Below are 13,855 nucleotides of genomic sequence, written 5' to 3'. Positions count from 1 at the left end.
GGGAGTAAACAACTTCATTATTTTCTGTCTTATTCTTCCTGGTTTCTCTCCATAAAGCTAAGAAGGTATAACTATGTGTTGTTTCCTCTTCTTTCTTAAAGAGTGACTGTAAATGCTCTTTTGTGCTTAGCTTTTTTCACGTCCCAATATCTATGGAAATCACTCCATATCACTTCACAGAGATTATCCTCATTCTTTTTTACAGTTACATAATACTCCATTGTGTATATGTACCACACTGTGTTCAAACACTCATGTATGTTTGGATATTTATGTAGTTTCCAACATTTTATAGTTTTATTACAGTTAGGAAATTTAGAGGAAGACCAAATAATCAACTTCGAATCACCTGAACTATGAACATGAAAGAAATTACATTAAAATTAGGAATGCCTGGGTTTCTTCAGTGTTTAAGGGAGTTGTTTAGTTTTTGTTACGGTGATTGCAGAGGTGGTGACAAGTGCCTGACTTATCATAGTATGTCTGTTTTCCATGGATAGTAACATTAAGGGATTCTTATAATAATTTTGCTGTTAGTTTACTGTCTCTAGATTTACTGAGGCAATATTTCTTACACACAGTTTCTGTGCCTTTTTTATTATTCACATGTATATCCATATATTATTCAACCAGTATTCTCTCCATAAAAGTCATGTTTCCAGACTTAACTTTTCTTTCTCTGCTGTATTGGCATGGTTTCTGGACACTGGAACCAGGGGCTGGAATAAGGTAATAAGGCCGCTGGAGAGAGGCAGACTTTCCCATTGTCATTGCATGGTCTTCTGTGTCTATAAAGACAGCATCCATTTCCATCCATGTTGGGTTTAAAAAATACTGTGAAAATTCATTTATAATAAGCACCCAAAGGACTAAATAGAAGATACAGTTATGAGGACAAGCTCCTCTTACCTCTGAACTGGGATTCTTTCAGTAACAGCTATTTTTTTTCTTTTCCTTCTGCACAATAAATAAACACAGTCACTTTTTGTATTTACTACTATATTTTGTATGTGAAGCAGTTTGTAGTTTCTCTAGAGAAGTATGAATCCTAGCAACATTCTTATCAGACAACTTAAAATTATTCCTCAGCTGTTGTCCCAAATCTACCTGTTAATTCCAGTCTCCCAGCTTCTTTTCTTAACTCCAACCCCTCTCCGCACTCTGCTCAGAGTGGACTTATCCCGGTGCCTCCTGGGTAAAGCTGAATTTTGTTAGTTTGAGAAAGTACTCCCCTTCCCTCCCTCCTAAGGCCCCCAGCAACCCTGGACCCTGACGTCTCTCCAGGCTGCTCCCTGGCACCCCTCCTCAAATACAAATGAGCTTTGACTCCCCCAAGGAGCCAAGCTGCTTCCCGTCTTTGCATTTTTGCACACGCTGCTCTATTGCTAGAATATATTTCCCCATTGAATCTGCCTGACAAAGCTTATTTATTCTTTTCTTTTTTTTGGCCGTGTCACGCAGCCTGCGGGATGTTGAAACCAGGCCCCCAGCAATGTGAGCGCCGAGTCCTAACCGCTGGACCGCCAGGGAATTCCCTATTCTTTTTTTTTTCTTGCTGTAATATTTAGATCCTCACATGAGAACAGAAATATGACAAGCCCATTTGTATGCACACAACTCATTCAGGTCTTAACATTATACTATCTTTTGACTTTTAAAAAAGAAATAAAGTATTTTAGATACAATGTCTTCCACATCCCCCACTCTGATCTTATTTCCTCACCCGAGGTGACTACCATCATGCATTTGTATGTATCACTCCCATACATGCTTTTGTAGTTTTGCAATGTATGCATGTATTCATAAGCAATATACAGTATTTGCAAGTTTTAATATTTGATAAATGGCATCATACTACATTTATAATTTTGCAACTTTCGTTATCGTTAATAGGTATACTCTAAGTTTATCCATTTTCACCACCAAACAATGTTCTATTATGCAAATAAATTACAATTTATCCATCCTCTTGTTGATGTACACTTGGATTGCTTCCCATTATTTGCCAAGTACAAATAATGCTGCTGTGAACATTCTTGCACAAATCTCTTTGTGTATACATGTGAGAGTTTTACTATGGTAAATACCCAGAAGTAGCTTCGTCATGCTGTATACACAAATACAATTTTTACTGATATTGTAACATATTCAATGTTACTAATACTATACTACTCTCTACAAAGATTTGTATTAACCGTATTTTCTTATTTGCAGTATTCTTGATGTCCTAGCAATGGGGTCTTGCTGACATATACAATTTGCTGTCAAAAATATCAACTGGAAAACATTAAAATGAATGGGTACATGTTTTAAGTGATCCCCTCTAATTCTTTCTTTAACCTTGGAACATAAGGAAGAGCGTGCTAGTGACAACCTCAGTTTGGGGAATTTTTAAAGTAATACAGGTGTTATTTCTTAGGTAAAAGGTAAAATACGTGTGATATTGAATATATTTAAATTAGATATGAGTGTAGTTTACATTAAAATGTACAGTGAATAAGAGACAACAGTGTAGAAACCATGGAAACTTGGCCATACAAATACTTTTTTTTTTTCTTTTTTTTTGCGGTATGTGGGCCTCTCACTGTTGCGGCCTCTCCCATTGCGGAGCACAGGCTCCGGACGCGCAGGCTCAGTGGCCATGGCTCACGGGCCCAGCCGCTCCGCGGCATGTGGGATCTTCCTGGACCAGGGCATGAACCCATGTCCCCTGCATCGACAGGCGGACTCTCACCCACTGCGCCACCAGGGAAGCCCCATACAAATACTTTTTATCAGTTACTAAACTTTGTTTCCTTTAGCAAGATAAGTCAGTTGAGCCAACAATACTTGAATTCCTACTTTAACTGTGTTTTCAAATTAAATAAACCAATAGATGTGAGTAGTCCCAACTTACGCTATTAAAATTTCGAGGAGATGAATTGGTGGGGAGTTCAAATCCTGGTCTGATGGCGAGACACGTGGATGGGAGCACTGAAAATATCTCAGCCGTAGGCAGGGGGTAGTTCTATGGCACATATAAGTTACTTGGAAAGATGAGGCTTTGGGAAAAATTCAACCCCTTGTACCAATGAAAAAAATGAAACAAAAATACCACCAAATGGTGAACCAGCAGCAGATAATTTGTGAACGAAGAGTCAACAATTAAGATACAATATTTAGAAATATTTATGGGCCACATATGCACCGAATTATACCATATGTCATATATTAGGTAGAAAAAAGAAGGCCTTGTATCTCCAAGGCGATGATTTACAATGGATTTGATACCAGACTCAAAATAAAATTTAACTAAACTTCTCAGTGAGATCATCCCTTATCGTTTCAATGGGAAATCCAATAATCTCGAATCTCATTGGAGATCATCCAATGAGAGATACTACTGCCACTCAGCCCTTTATTACCTGGGTATATTTTTTTAGCCCTCTGGAAAGCCAACAAATTCAACAATATCAACATATTTATTTTTTTGTAGATGTTAAAAACAAGCAGGGAAAATGTCTCAATCAGCATTTTTATCCTCAGCACTTAGCACAGTGCCTGTCAAATAGCAAGCACTCAGTAGATATTTGCTGAATGACTGCATGAGTACTTATTATGAGCTAGGATTTATGTCAGCAGCTAACAAAATTTTCAGGAGTTAAATAATTTTCGAAATTCTCTACTGGCTTTTCTTAGTGTAATTACAGAGTGAATAGTAGAAAAAAACTGAGTAAGAGAAAAATGGCAACATTGAGAGTGTGGCTTCATAACTGCTATTATCAACGATGGAACAAAATAAAAAACAGTAAATATATTTGACACTGTTCTTTCCAAACCTGACCAGGCTTACAAATCCTACAGAAAATTTAATTAACAGTAAATAAAGACAAATGAACTTCAAATGGCTTTTGAACATAATTTTTATTTAAGCATGGGCTTTTAGCATGGTTCACCCTAGAGTGCAACCTTTTTGTTAAGTTAATAGAGAGTTCAGGGCTACCGGGCCATTATAATGTTGCTGGTGTTGGTACAACGTCATCAGAAAGGTATGAATATGACCCGCAGGAAAAACAATCCACAAAGAGAACACAATGAAAACATCCACTGTTTTACAAATCACTCTGTTACCACAGACACAAAATGGCAGTTACTGTTAGTAAATCAGCCACAGAACACTTTAAAAGAATCTTTAGACAAGGAAATGGGAATTCCTTTGTGGGAGACAGGGTCTTCATCCACAAGTTTTAATTAGAAAATATTTCAAGGTCAGGCATCTTTCTTATCCACAAAACAATGCTAAGCCAACATACATTTCAAGGGGTGTATTAAAGGAGATACCATATCTTTACAACTATCTTCTTGAGTAGGTATTTCAATGAATTTTCTGCAGAATATAAGTAGCCTGAAATTCAGCAGCAAAATATTGCAACATAAGTAACTACAGTGTCCATGTGTTGTTATATTGTAGAAGAGAATACATAAAGGACAAACAATGATAATTTAATCATATAAAACATGATACATAGCTGAAATACAGTCCACTTAAATAGCTTTGTGACCAAGAATGTTAAATACTGTACTAAATGCCATTTTAAACATAAAATCTCTTAAACTTTTGTGCTTAAACTTCTTTTTCTGTTAAACTATTTCTTATTTTCAATACTGCCACTGTAACTGATATTACCACAGATCACAATTTGCACAGACACATCAACATGAAGACATTTACTTAAGAGAAAATAAGTCACTTGTCATTAGTTCACAGTGTGGGAAAGTGGTGTATACTCAGTCTTGAGAAGGGCTTTCAGTTAATCACCAAGTCCTTCACAGAAATTTCCTGATATCAGATGCAGTACAAGATTTAAAAGAATGGAAAACAATACATCACAAGTTGGAAGGAAAAATAAACTTTTTGATTCCTCATGGGTATCGTCTAAGTGACCTTCGTCTTCTGTTGTAGAAGTGCCTGAGCCCATGTTGTCGTGAAAAATTCATCATGTAATTTTGTTTGCGAGTGCTGTTAAAATCAGAAAGGATAGAGGCAGGGGAGGGAAAGGAGAAAGAGCGTGTAAGTCCCATCATTGAAAGCACAATGTAGGACCTTAGTCTAGGTCCTAAGTTACCCTGATACTTATTTGAAAATTTTCAGGGTTAATAGGTCATGCTGACATTACCACCCCAGGACAGAAGAACTAAAGGCTGACACCTGAATTCACTGCCTTTGGCCTTGAAGAAATCCCCTTCTTTTCATGAGTGAGGTCCGAACCAGAAAAAATGGTAAATTCTCTTGATTCATTGCAAAAGTAGACTGAAACTCTTTGGATCTTTAATTTTATTCTTGAACTCTTTCTGAAAACATTTACTTGGATGGAGTTCATTTGAGACAAAGTGTGTGCTGTACCCATTACCTTATTTAAATACACCTTTAACAAGTAGAAAGCATAATTTGATTCTTTCAGCAAACATTTTCATTTAAAGCTTAAAAAGCAGAAACAAACAAAGGGAAAACAAACTTGTTATCTGAATCAGCTTGACCTTCCTATTTTATGCAGTCTCAGGGGCAAAATAAGGAAGTAAGTGTTTTTCTCAGAAGGTCGGATTCCACTGCCTTCCTCAAACAATAAGCAGCTTGGGCCATATTCTATACACATGGCCTTATGAAGGAGACACCCCACTAAAAAAAGATCATAAAATACTAAGAAAGTGTAATTCAATGTATAGATGTAAATATGTGTGTATATATTCCCCCCATGTGTGTACATACACGTTCATGCATACATACTCTACGTGAAGCTGATAAAAATACTGAAAATGGATTTTAGGAGCCTGTAGGAATATGCACGATACTGGTAGAGACAGCTGTTAAAGTTCTGGTATGGAAAATGTAATTTAAAAAGGATCATTATCCATAAGGTCACTGACAAGAATCAGACTCCTTTCACACATGGACTGGAGTGACAACATGTCTCTATGTAGCACTGAAGTGTGGTTTTTAAGTGTGAGCCTCTTAGTATTTTCCAAATTCACTGAGTCTCTTGAATACTGTCTGGTCCTAAAGTCTTTTCCTCCTTAATTTTATGGGAACATAAAATGCGTATGGAGCAGGATAATGTCATGTGATGTGCTATCACCATGAAGGTCAGTCAATATGACATGAACTTGAGTCACGGTGAAGAGGTGGGAATGGATAATTTTGCACCGAGCAGTGTATTCTTCTGAGTTATTAGTGATCAACAGACCAGGCAAGGTGTAAAATGATACTGTTTTACCTAGGATATTATACTAACACTTGTAACATACAGAAACCTTTAAAATAGGATTTTCTAGATGTTTGATCATTCGAAAAGAAGATTTACAATAAAATCTCTCAAAGGAAAATGCATAAAGTGAACTTCATCAGATATGTTTAATCAAAAAGCAATAGTATCTGTGCTGAAAACTTGATAAAAAGAAGACATCACATTGATATATATTTTGGAAAATAAAGTGCTAATAACTTTTCACCCTGGATTTCTATACTATAAAAATGCTAACTAGAAACTATAGAATGGAAACAAAATATACTCTGAAGACACTGTAGAGAAAAAGAAAAAAATCAGGTTTCATCTTCAGGTAGCTTGACTATCCTCCTTGCTCCCCTGTATCAACCAAGTTGACCCGTTTCAATGTCATAGTTGAAGAAGGAAATGAATGTATCCATTATTCATTAGCTGCTATAAGTACTAGTTGCTGCCTATGTAAAGTCTAGTTACAAAAAACGGACAATGACCTAATGTATTGAACTAATCAAGTGTCAGGAGAAAGAATCCTCTCACCTCTTTGGTCACAGAAGATTGGGACTGGCACTAGCTGTCTTCCTGCCAGCATCCTAGGACATCTTGTGGCCCTTTCCCTGAATTTCCCTGAGCTATTACAGTGGCCCCCTAAGCTAGCCTCCACATTCTCTCCCCTTATGAAAGAAACACCACTGAAAAGATACTATGAAATACTAAGAAAGTATCACCGAATGTGTAATTGTATGTATGTGTGTGTGTGTATCTTCCCACACATACGTACAATTAATTTTGCACATCAGTTTCAGCAAACTTTCCCTCAAATGCTGGCTTTATCTTGTTAAAACAAACAAACAAAAAAAAAACCATTCATAATCCTTGTAAGTCAACTTCGCCAGCTATTTCAAGTCCTCCACATGTTTCACCTTACTCTGTTTTTCAAGTCCTTTCATCCGCTACACCTCACACAGTCATCTCTATTCAAACTCACCTTGAGCCCCTTCCATCTGCCTTATTGGACAATCCCCAACACAGCTTCCTCAAATTTCTACTTCTTTTTCAAGTATCACGTTTTCTTTCTTGCTCACCCGCTGCAGTAGGGATTTCCCCCCCTCCTGTGAACCCTCATACGGCTCATTTTCTGCTTTGCATGGAGATGATTTGTGTTTGCATCTTGGCTCCCCATGACTAAACTGCGGTGGCTGTCGTGGATGGGCCCCACTCCCTCCAGCCCCACATCATAGCACTGAGCCTCCTGCCTGACCCCTGGGGGGTCAAGGCATGTTTGTTGAACTTATGGTGACTTACTGATTGGATTCCTGTTGTAAATCATTACTCTTTAACTATAAGGAATAATTGCAAAGTTAAAGCAATGAAAATATTCTGTTGAAAACACATTTAAAGATATAAGGTACTCAAAGAGAATTTTAAATGGTTAAAATATCTTACATGGAAAAAAGATAAACTCAGAACACTCAAGATATTTAGTTACCTTAATGTGACCGAGATGGACATGAAAGTGCCCTCAATATCCGGGAACAAAGGAACATTTAATTTGAACAAAAGTTGATGTGCATGTTTAATGGCTGTAAAGCAACTTCTCCGTATAACTATTTACTTACTATGGACTGATTTAAATTCTTCATTTTTGTATGTGAGAAAATAAATATTAACAGGTTGCAGATCTTTTAATACCTTGATAATCGATCAGTCCAGCTTGGAAGCTGACTTCTACTTTAGGAGGCATTTTGATTCATTGGATACCCTTTAATCTTGAATACATTTTCGTATCAGTAGCATATCTTTGGATCTCTGCGAATGTTGATATGCACTCAGCATTTGCTATAGATGTCTAGTGTTTTGTAGTCACATTAGAAATGGCCACATTTTCAAATCACACTTGAAACTAACTAGTAATTTTGTTATGTAAAGCATAAATATCTCTGGAGACAGTTAAGTTGGAACCTAACAAAGCAGACTTTTCCAGTTCATAAGCTTTTGAAAATCAAGCACCATGGGAAGCTATACCAAAGTGCTGCCTGCTTCGAGGACCATTTAATAAACTGACATGGTTATTAAACTTGTTGTGGCTTCTAAAATGTCTAAGTTATAGGATTGGGCATTAGGGGAATGTTAAACAAGTTTAAAGATCTCATGCTTATTATCTTCTTTTGTGAAGCAGATCTGAGAGCCTAATTTTGGTTTTGATACATGTAGATGTATAGTTATAGATAAACTTATAACCAAAATAATTAAGGTGTGGTGGAATTTTAAGGATTTATTTCTTCACTGTGATTATAGGGGAAAGTATTTTTATTATAATTCCAGTGAAAGCAGGTAATATTTATCCCAAGGTATATCAACTACAGTACTTATCAATTTGCTTTGATTCTGAATAGAACTAGGTCCATTTATAAACTCCCATTATGAGTTAAGTCACTGAAGGAAGGGAGAACGATGACTTCTTGGAAATGCTAACTTAAATTTCCATTATCACTGAGGGAATTTGGGGACTTTAGACAGCATATGGAATAATAAAATGCTTCCCTGTTTCTGCACAGGAAATAGGGATATTGCAAGTTTTTTCAAGAACTAGTGACTGTTCTCTCGAACTGCTCTTCTTCACTGGAGCCACTATCTTAGGTTATTATTATGAAAACATTTGACTGATTTTTAATTGATTGTAAAGGAAATGGGGAAGATAGAGACTTGGCAGAAGTAATTTGAACTCACAGAAATTTAGGCATTTTTACTGTTCGGTAATTTATTTTTCATCAAAACAAAATGATACAATAAATAATATTTTATACCAATGCAAAAATAAGAATCCAGTGACCGCCATTATCTTTCAGAGGAATACTGATGAGAGTAGAATGGGAAGCTGCCACTGAAACTAATCAATGAAACTGCGCTGCATATAAAAAAGAAAGTACATTTTACTTTCAAGGCCATGTGTTTTCAGGAGGGCTACATGTAGGTAAGTGTGGGCTCATATATCTCACAAATGTAGAAGGTTTCATTTTTCTTTTCCCTGCTGACTGGGGATAGGAATAATATCTGATATTGTGTACCTTGGGGAATTGTAAGGATTAAACGAAAGCTTCTAGTAGAATATGCAGATGTTTAATAAATGGTAAACATTTTACCTTCTTTCCTAAGTTTTAAAGTATCTCTATTAGAGAGCAAATGTAAATATATACTTAAAAAGGCCAATCTTACCTAAGGATATCATCTAGAACTCACAAATATTATGAATAAACCCATTCCCTTTTGCCTGTTCGTTTATTAACTTAGAATAGAATTAAGAAGTCTAGGCATCCTCACTCATGTCCAGCACAAGAGATCTTTTGAAAGACACTGCATTTAATCAGAGCCCCTAGCTCTTTTCCACACATTTCTATTTTCACTTTCCCCTCATAACACACTTATAAACTGTTAACATTTCAAGAGCACCTAACAAAATCCCAGGCACAGAGTCAAACATTCAAATGAAGGAATGCTGATTGGCACTCTGATCTATGCTCTTGTGCCCCGTATTGTATACATCAGAAAATTACCACAATTTGGCCGAACTCCGAGTTTACATGATATAGGTTTCAAGTGTTCCAGTATATTTCAGTATCACATATAACTTTGTTTTCACAGGTTTTTTTTCAGTTGCAAAGGTCTTCTACAAAACTTCTCAGTTAACGTAGGTAACACTGATGAAACTATTAGTAAACAGTTCCCCAGAATTAGTAAGAAGACTTACCTTACTCTAGTGGAAAACCAATGACAGCAAATAATGAAATATAACACAAGTTAAAAAATGCCTTTCAACACATGCAGCACTGTGATTAGTCATAAAAGTCTGATCAGGTTTAGATGCGATATAGGATTTTTCATCTCTTTTGAAAATAAAAATTAAAGAAGTTATTTCTTATTCTTCTATACCTAATATATACATATATTTAACTTTTCTATGTAATGCAACATGCAATATTTGCTCATAACCGTATGTCAAGGTACATGTAGTTATAGTACTACATTTGGCATAAATGTTGCATATAAAGTATAAATATGAAAGTAATAGTTTAATAACTACCATTAATTTTATTATTTGATTTTTCAATTATTTAGAACATACTTATTCCTGAATATATTAAGGAATGGGCTCTTAAAAATACGTAAGTCCTCTATATCAAACAACACAATCAAATTTAATAAAGGATAAATATGCTTTGCAACAAATGTAATATGCTGTTCTCCATAAATCATTTGTGCCAAAAATGTGACAGTATCTTGATAATGAATACATGAGGGAATGGCCATGATGGAACTCATATTATAAAATCTGATAAATGCCTTTAAGACCATAGTTAGCAGCATATTCATTTCCAATTCTCAGCAAATGTGGTAATAATTCACTTTTTAGTAAATCAATTCACAAAGGCTGACTCTTTACTGAGCAATTTGCTTTCAAGGTACACATGCAAAAATTGGCCCGCTTCATTGTACACATGACAGGTTGTGACTTAGACACGTACACAGGAAATGTGATGTGTGAATGAAATGCATAGTTGGGTGAGGGAGATTCTTAGGGTAGAAGGATGAGTGCCCAGCAATAAGACAAAGGATTCCCTTTTATCCTAAGAAGAACCCCACCAGCATGGATCTTGTGAGGGATCTGCCCAAATGTATTCAAAAACATTTACTGAAAAACAAATATTCTACACTAGCCAATGAATTCAGAGAAATTAGGTTTCTGATGCTTGATTGTCAATGACTGTTAAGCTGCATCACTCAGACTTTACGGATGAGGACTTTTTGTAAGCTAGTGAGGCTGGAAAAAAGTGATCTGTCAATTCAGTTCATCTGTTCTGTGGCAGATTAGCAAGGGCTTATCATCATGAAGTGCTTTTCATGTGCAGGTTTTATTGAAAAACATCATCAGAGTGGGGAGATTACACTCTCAAACAAGCATAAGGCATAAATGACTTCGCTCGTTAAATGCTAAAACTGTGGTTTTTATCTTTATGGTGTGGGGCTTATTCTGTATATCCATATTTATGAAACTCAAATCCTTCTGGATGGAGTATTTTAGAATTAAACCATTAAATTAAAAATATATTCTCTATCTTGCTCATTTAGGATGCACTCCTAAACTCTGAAATATTTTCAAAAGTGCTACATTTTTTTCTTATCAAACTCATGTATCTTCTTGGTTCATATGGGCAGTACTGAGGTTAGACTCAAGATACCATGCGTGACCACAGTTTTTCTTTCTAGGAGTTTTTAGCATGTTTCCTTAGTGCACATGCACAAAAGCTGAACTATGGTAATAAAGCTAGATTAGGGCCAATCTTTACTCAGAAAAGAAAATGTGTTCTAAAAATGTATACCCCCAACCATTGGTTGCAAAAAACATATTAGTTGCCCTATCTGTGGCCTTCAATTAGGCAAGGCTTGTATCTCTTGAGATATGCACCTCAGCCTCCTGTTCCCTCCACACTTAAGGAGTTAACATTATTAGTTCCTATAACTAAGTGTTATTATACAAAAGTATAGTTAATTAGGAGGATATTTTGAATTTAATAGGGTTTTATGGGAGTATTCCACCTCTCCATTTCTAAATATACATCTACTGCAGCAAAGTTATAATTAGTAATATTTGTGAATTGTGACATGAACCTTGGCTGGCTTCTTTGTGCTTTACTTGGTTGCAAGACACTTGGAAAAATTATTATATTTTATTTTTCTGAATTATCTGGAACTTCATTTTTAAGCTCATCAAATGAATAAATTAAAGTAACTGTTTTGTAGAGCTACTAAGGGAATATTAACTAGCAAATGCCTTAAAACTTTTTGCGACTCTTCTGAAAATAAGCAGTTTGAAAGAATACAGTGGCATAGAAATACTAAATCCTAAGACAAGAGCAAAACATCAAAAACATAGTTCTGAAAATATAATTTCTTTGTACCGTATTTTTTAAACAACTCATTGATTGAACTCAGCTTTATGAAGTATTTCTTCTTTCCAAAAAAGAAGGAAAACAAAGTGACTCCTTTAGTTTTAACAAATTTTAACATATTATATATATACACACACATATTTATATAAATATATAAAATTTTACGGTTATACATGTAAAGTTATAATTTAAAATTATTCACCAAAAGAAGACTGAATAAAACTCAAGTCATGCAATACTCTGCATGTGTGGCAATGCTCTTTTCTCATTTGAAATGTTTTAGTGCCCTGAGACTTTGAAACAATCATTGCAGAATAAGAGCAGACAGGTGCCTAAATTCTTCGAAGTCTTAAAATTCTGGAGATGGAATAAAAGTGAAGTCTTTATAAATACAGATTATTGCTCCAGAAAAATACCAGAAATGCTAGGTTTCTGGTATCTTATATAATCTGACCTTGATTCTTGTAATAATATCATGATTCTGGTTACTGCTTATAAAAATTAATACCAACAGCAGGTATGCCAGAAGGTTCCCTGGGGAGCTGGGTGGTGAGAACCTCTGAGGCAGCAGGTCAACTCTGTTCTGCTCCCAAATTGTAAAGGGGTTATTTTACACCAGGGAGTATATTTGTACTTCTGACCCCACCTACTCTTTAATCTTAGTACACGGGAGGGAACTGTGGTGATAATATGCCTTTGAAATCCAAAATGGATAACTGCAATTGCTTGGTTGGATGGGGGGATAAGAAATATCCTTTCAAACACATGACATGTTAACAACTGTCGTATCTACCCAAGGTCAGTATTAGCATCCTGCCTTCTATTGAGGACTGTCAAGCTTTGAACCTTCCATAAAAGTTGGTAATGCTTTGTCAGGCACAGGAAGCCCCATTAATGTAAACTGTCTTGGCAAGAGACTTGAAAGATAAAAACTGGTTATTGACTCTAAATTTGATTCTCAACCAGTTTATTAGAATGAACTGAGGTGCTTTTAAAAAAGACCGATGCTCAGGTCTCACTGAAGATCAATTTAAAGCAACTAACCCGTAGGTATGGGCATGGACATTGGGACACTCATTGATGCTTCCAAAAGCTCCTAAGTGATCCTGATGTTCAATCAGATTGAGAAGCGCTGCTCTGAAAGGAAAGTAGCCAGAGCATAATGGCTAGAGGGTTGGGTTTTGGTCTGTCTGGATCTCTCTCTCTCTGAACTCACCATACATCATTCGTTTTAGAGCCCAGGTTAGTCTATTCTCCTGGAATAATGCAGTCTGAGGAAATCAAAATCTAAGTAAAACATCAGCCTCATAATATAGGTTCAAGTGAGTCTGGACTGTTACTTTAAACTTCAACTTTATCTTATGGAGGCAGAGCCCAGCAAGTTGTCCAAAGCAGCAGAGCGCACAGTGGGAGCTTGTGTAGGAACCGGGTTGCTCTTGGATTTGGGGATTGACATGGATGCCATGCAAGCAGGTGCCTCAGTGAAAACTAAGACGAGGGCTAACTCAAGATTCAGCTCATGGCTATGATTGAAAGAAAACAAATCTGGTAGGTTTCCTACCAATTAATCACTTAAATTTGCTTTCAAAATGACTGAAATCAGCCAAGGGACTGATTCCGTTTTCGATCTGGTAAACAGAATGAACATTT

General features: G+C 36.1%; 1 protein-coding gene across 1 annotated transcript in view; it reads right to left on the bottom strand.

Moving 5' to 3' along the window:
• Positions 1–3,873: 3,873 nt before the first annotated feature.
• Positions 3,874–13,855, bottom strand: part of RELN (reelin) — a 360,093-nt gene continuing 350,111 nt past the window's right edge. Inside the window, exons 62-63 of the mRNA XM_024738082.1 lie at positions 10,006–10,011; positions 3,874–4,999 (exon numbers count right to left, since the gene is read on the bottom strand). Coding sequence (XP_024593850.1) covers positions 4,903–4,999; positions 10,006–10,011 — 103 coding nt within the window. The 3' untranslated portion in view covers positions 3,874–4,902. The remainder of the gene's footprint in view (positions 5,000–10,005; positions 10,012–13,855) is intronic.

The sequence above is a fragment of the Neophocaena asiaeorientalis genome, unplaced genomic scaffold (genome assembly GCF_003031525.2).
Source record: "Neophocaena asiaeorientalis asiaeorientalis breed wild unplaced genomic scaffold, Neophocaena_asiaeorientalis_V1.1 scaffold170, whole genome shotgun sequence".
Taxonomy (NCBI): domain Eukaryota; kingdom Metazoa; phylum Chordata; class Mammalia; order Artiodactyla; family Phocoenidae; genus Neophocaena; species Neophocaena asiaeorientalis.
The sequence above is the reverse complement of the archived record's forward strand: the minus strand, read 5'-3'. Positions and strand labels throughout refer to the sequence as shown.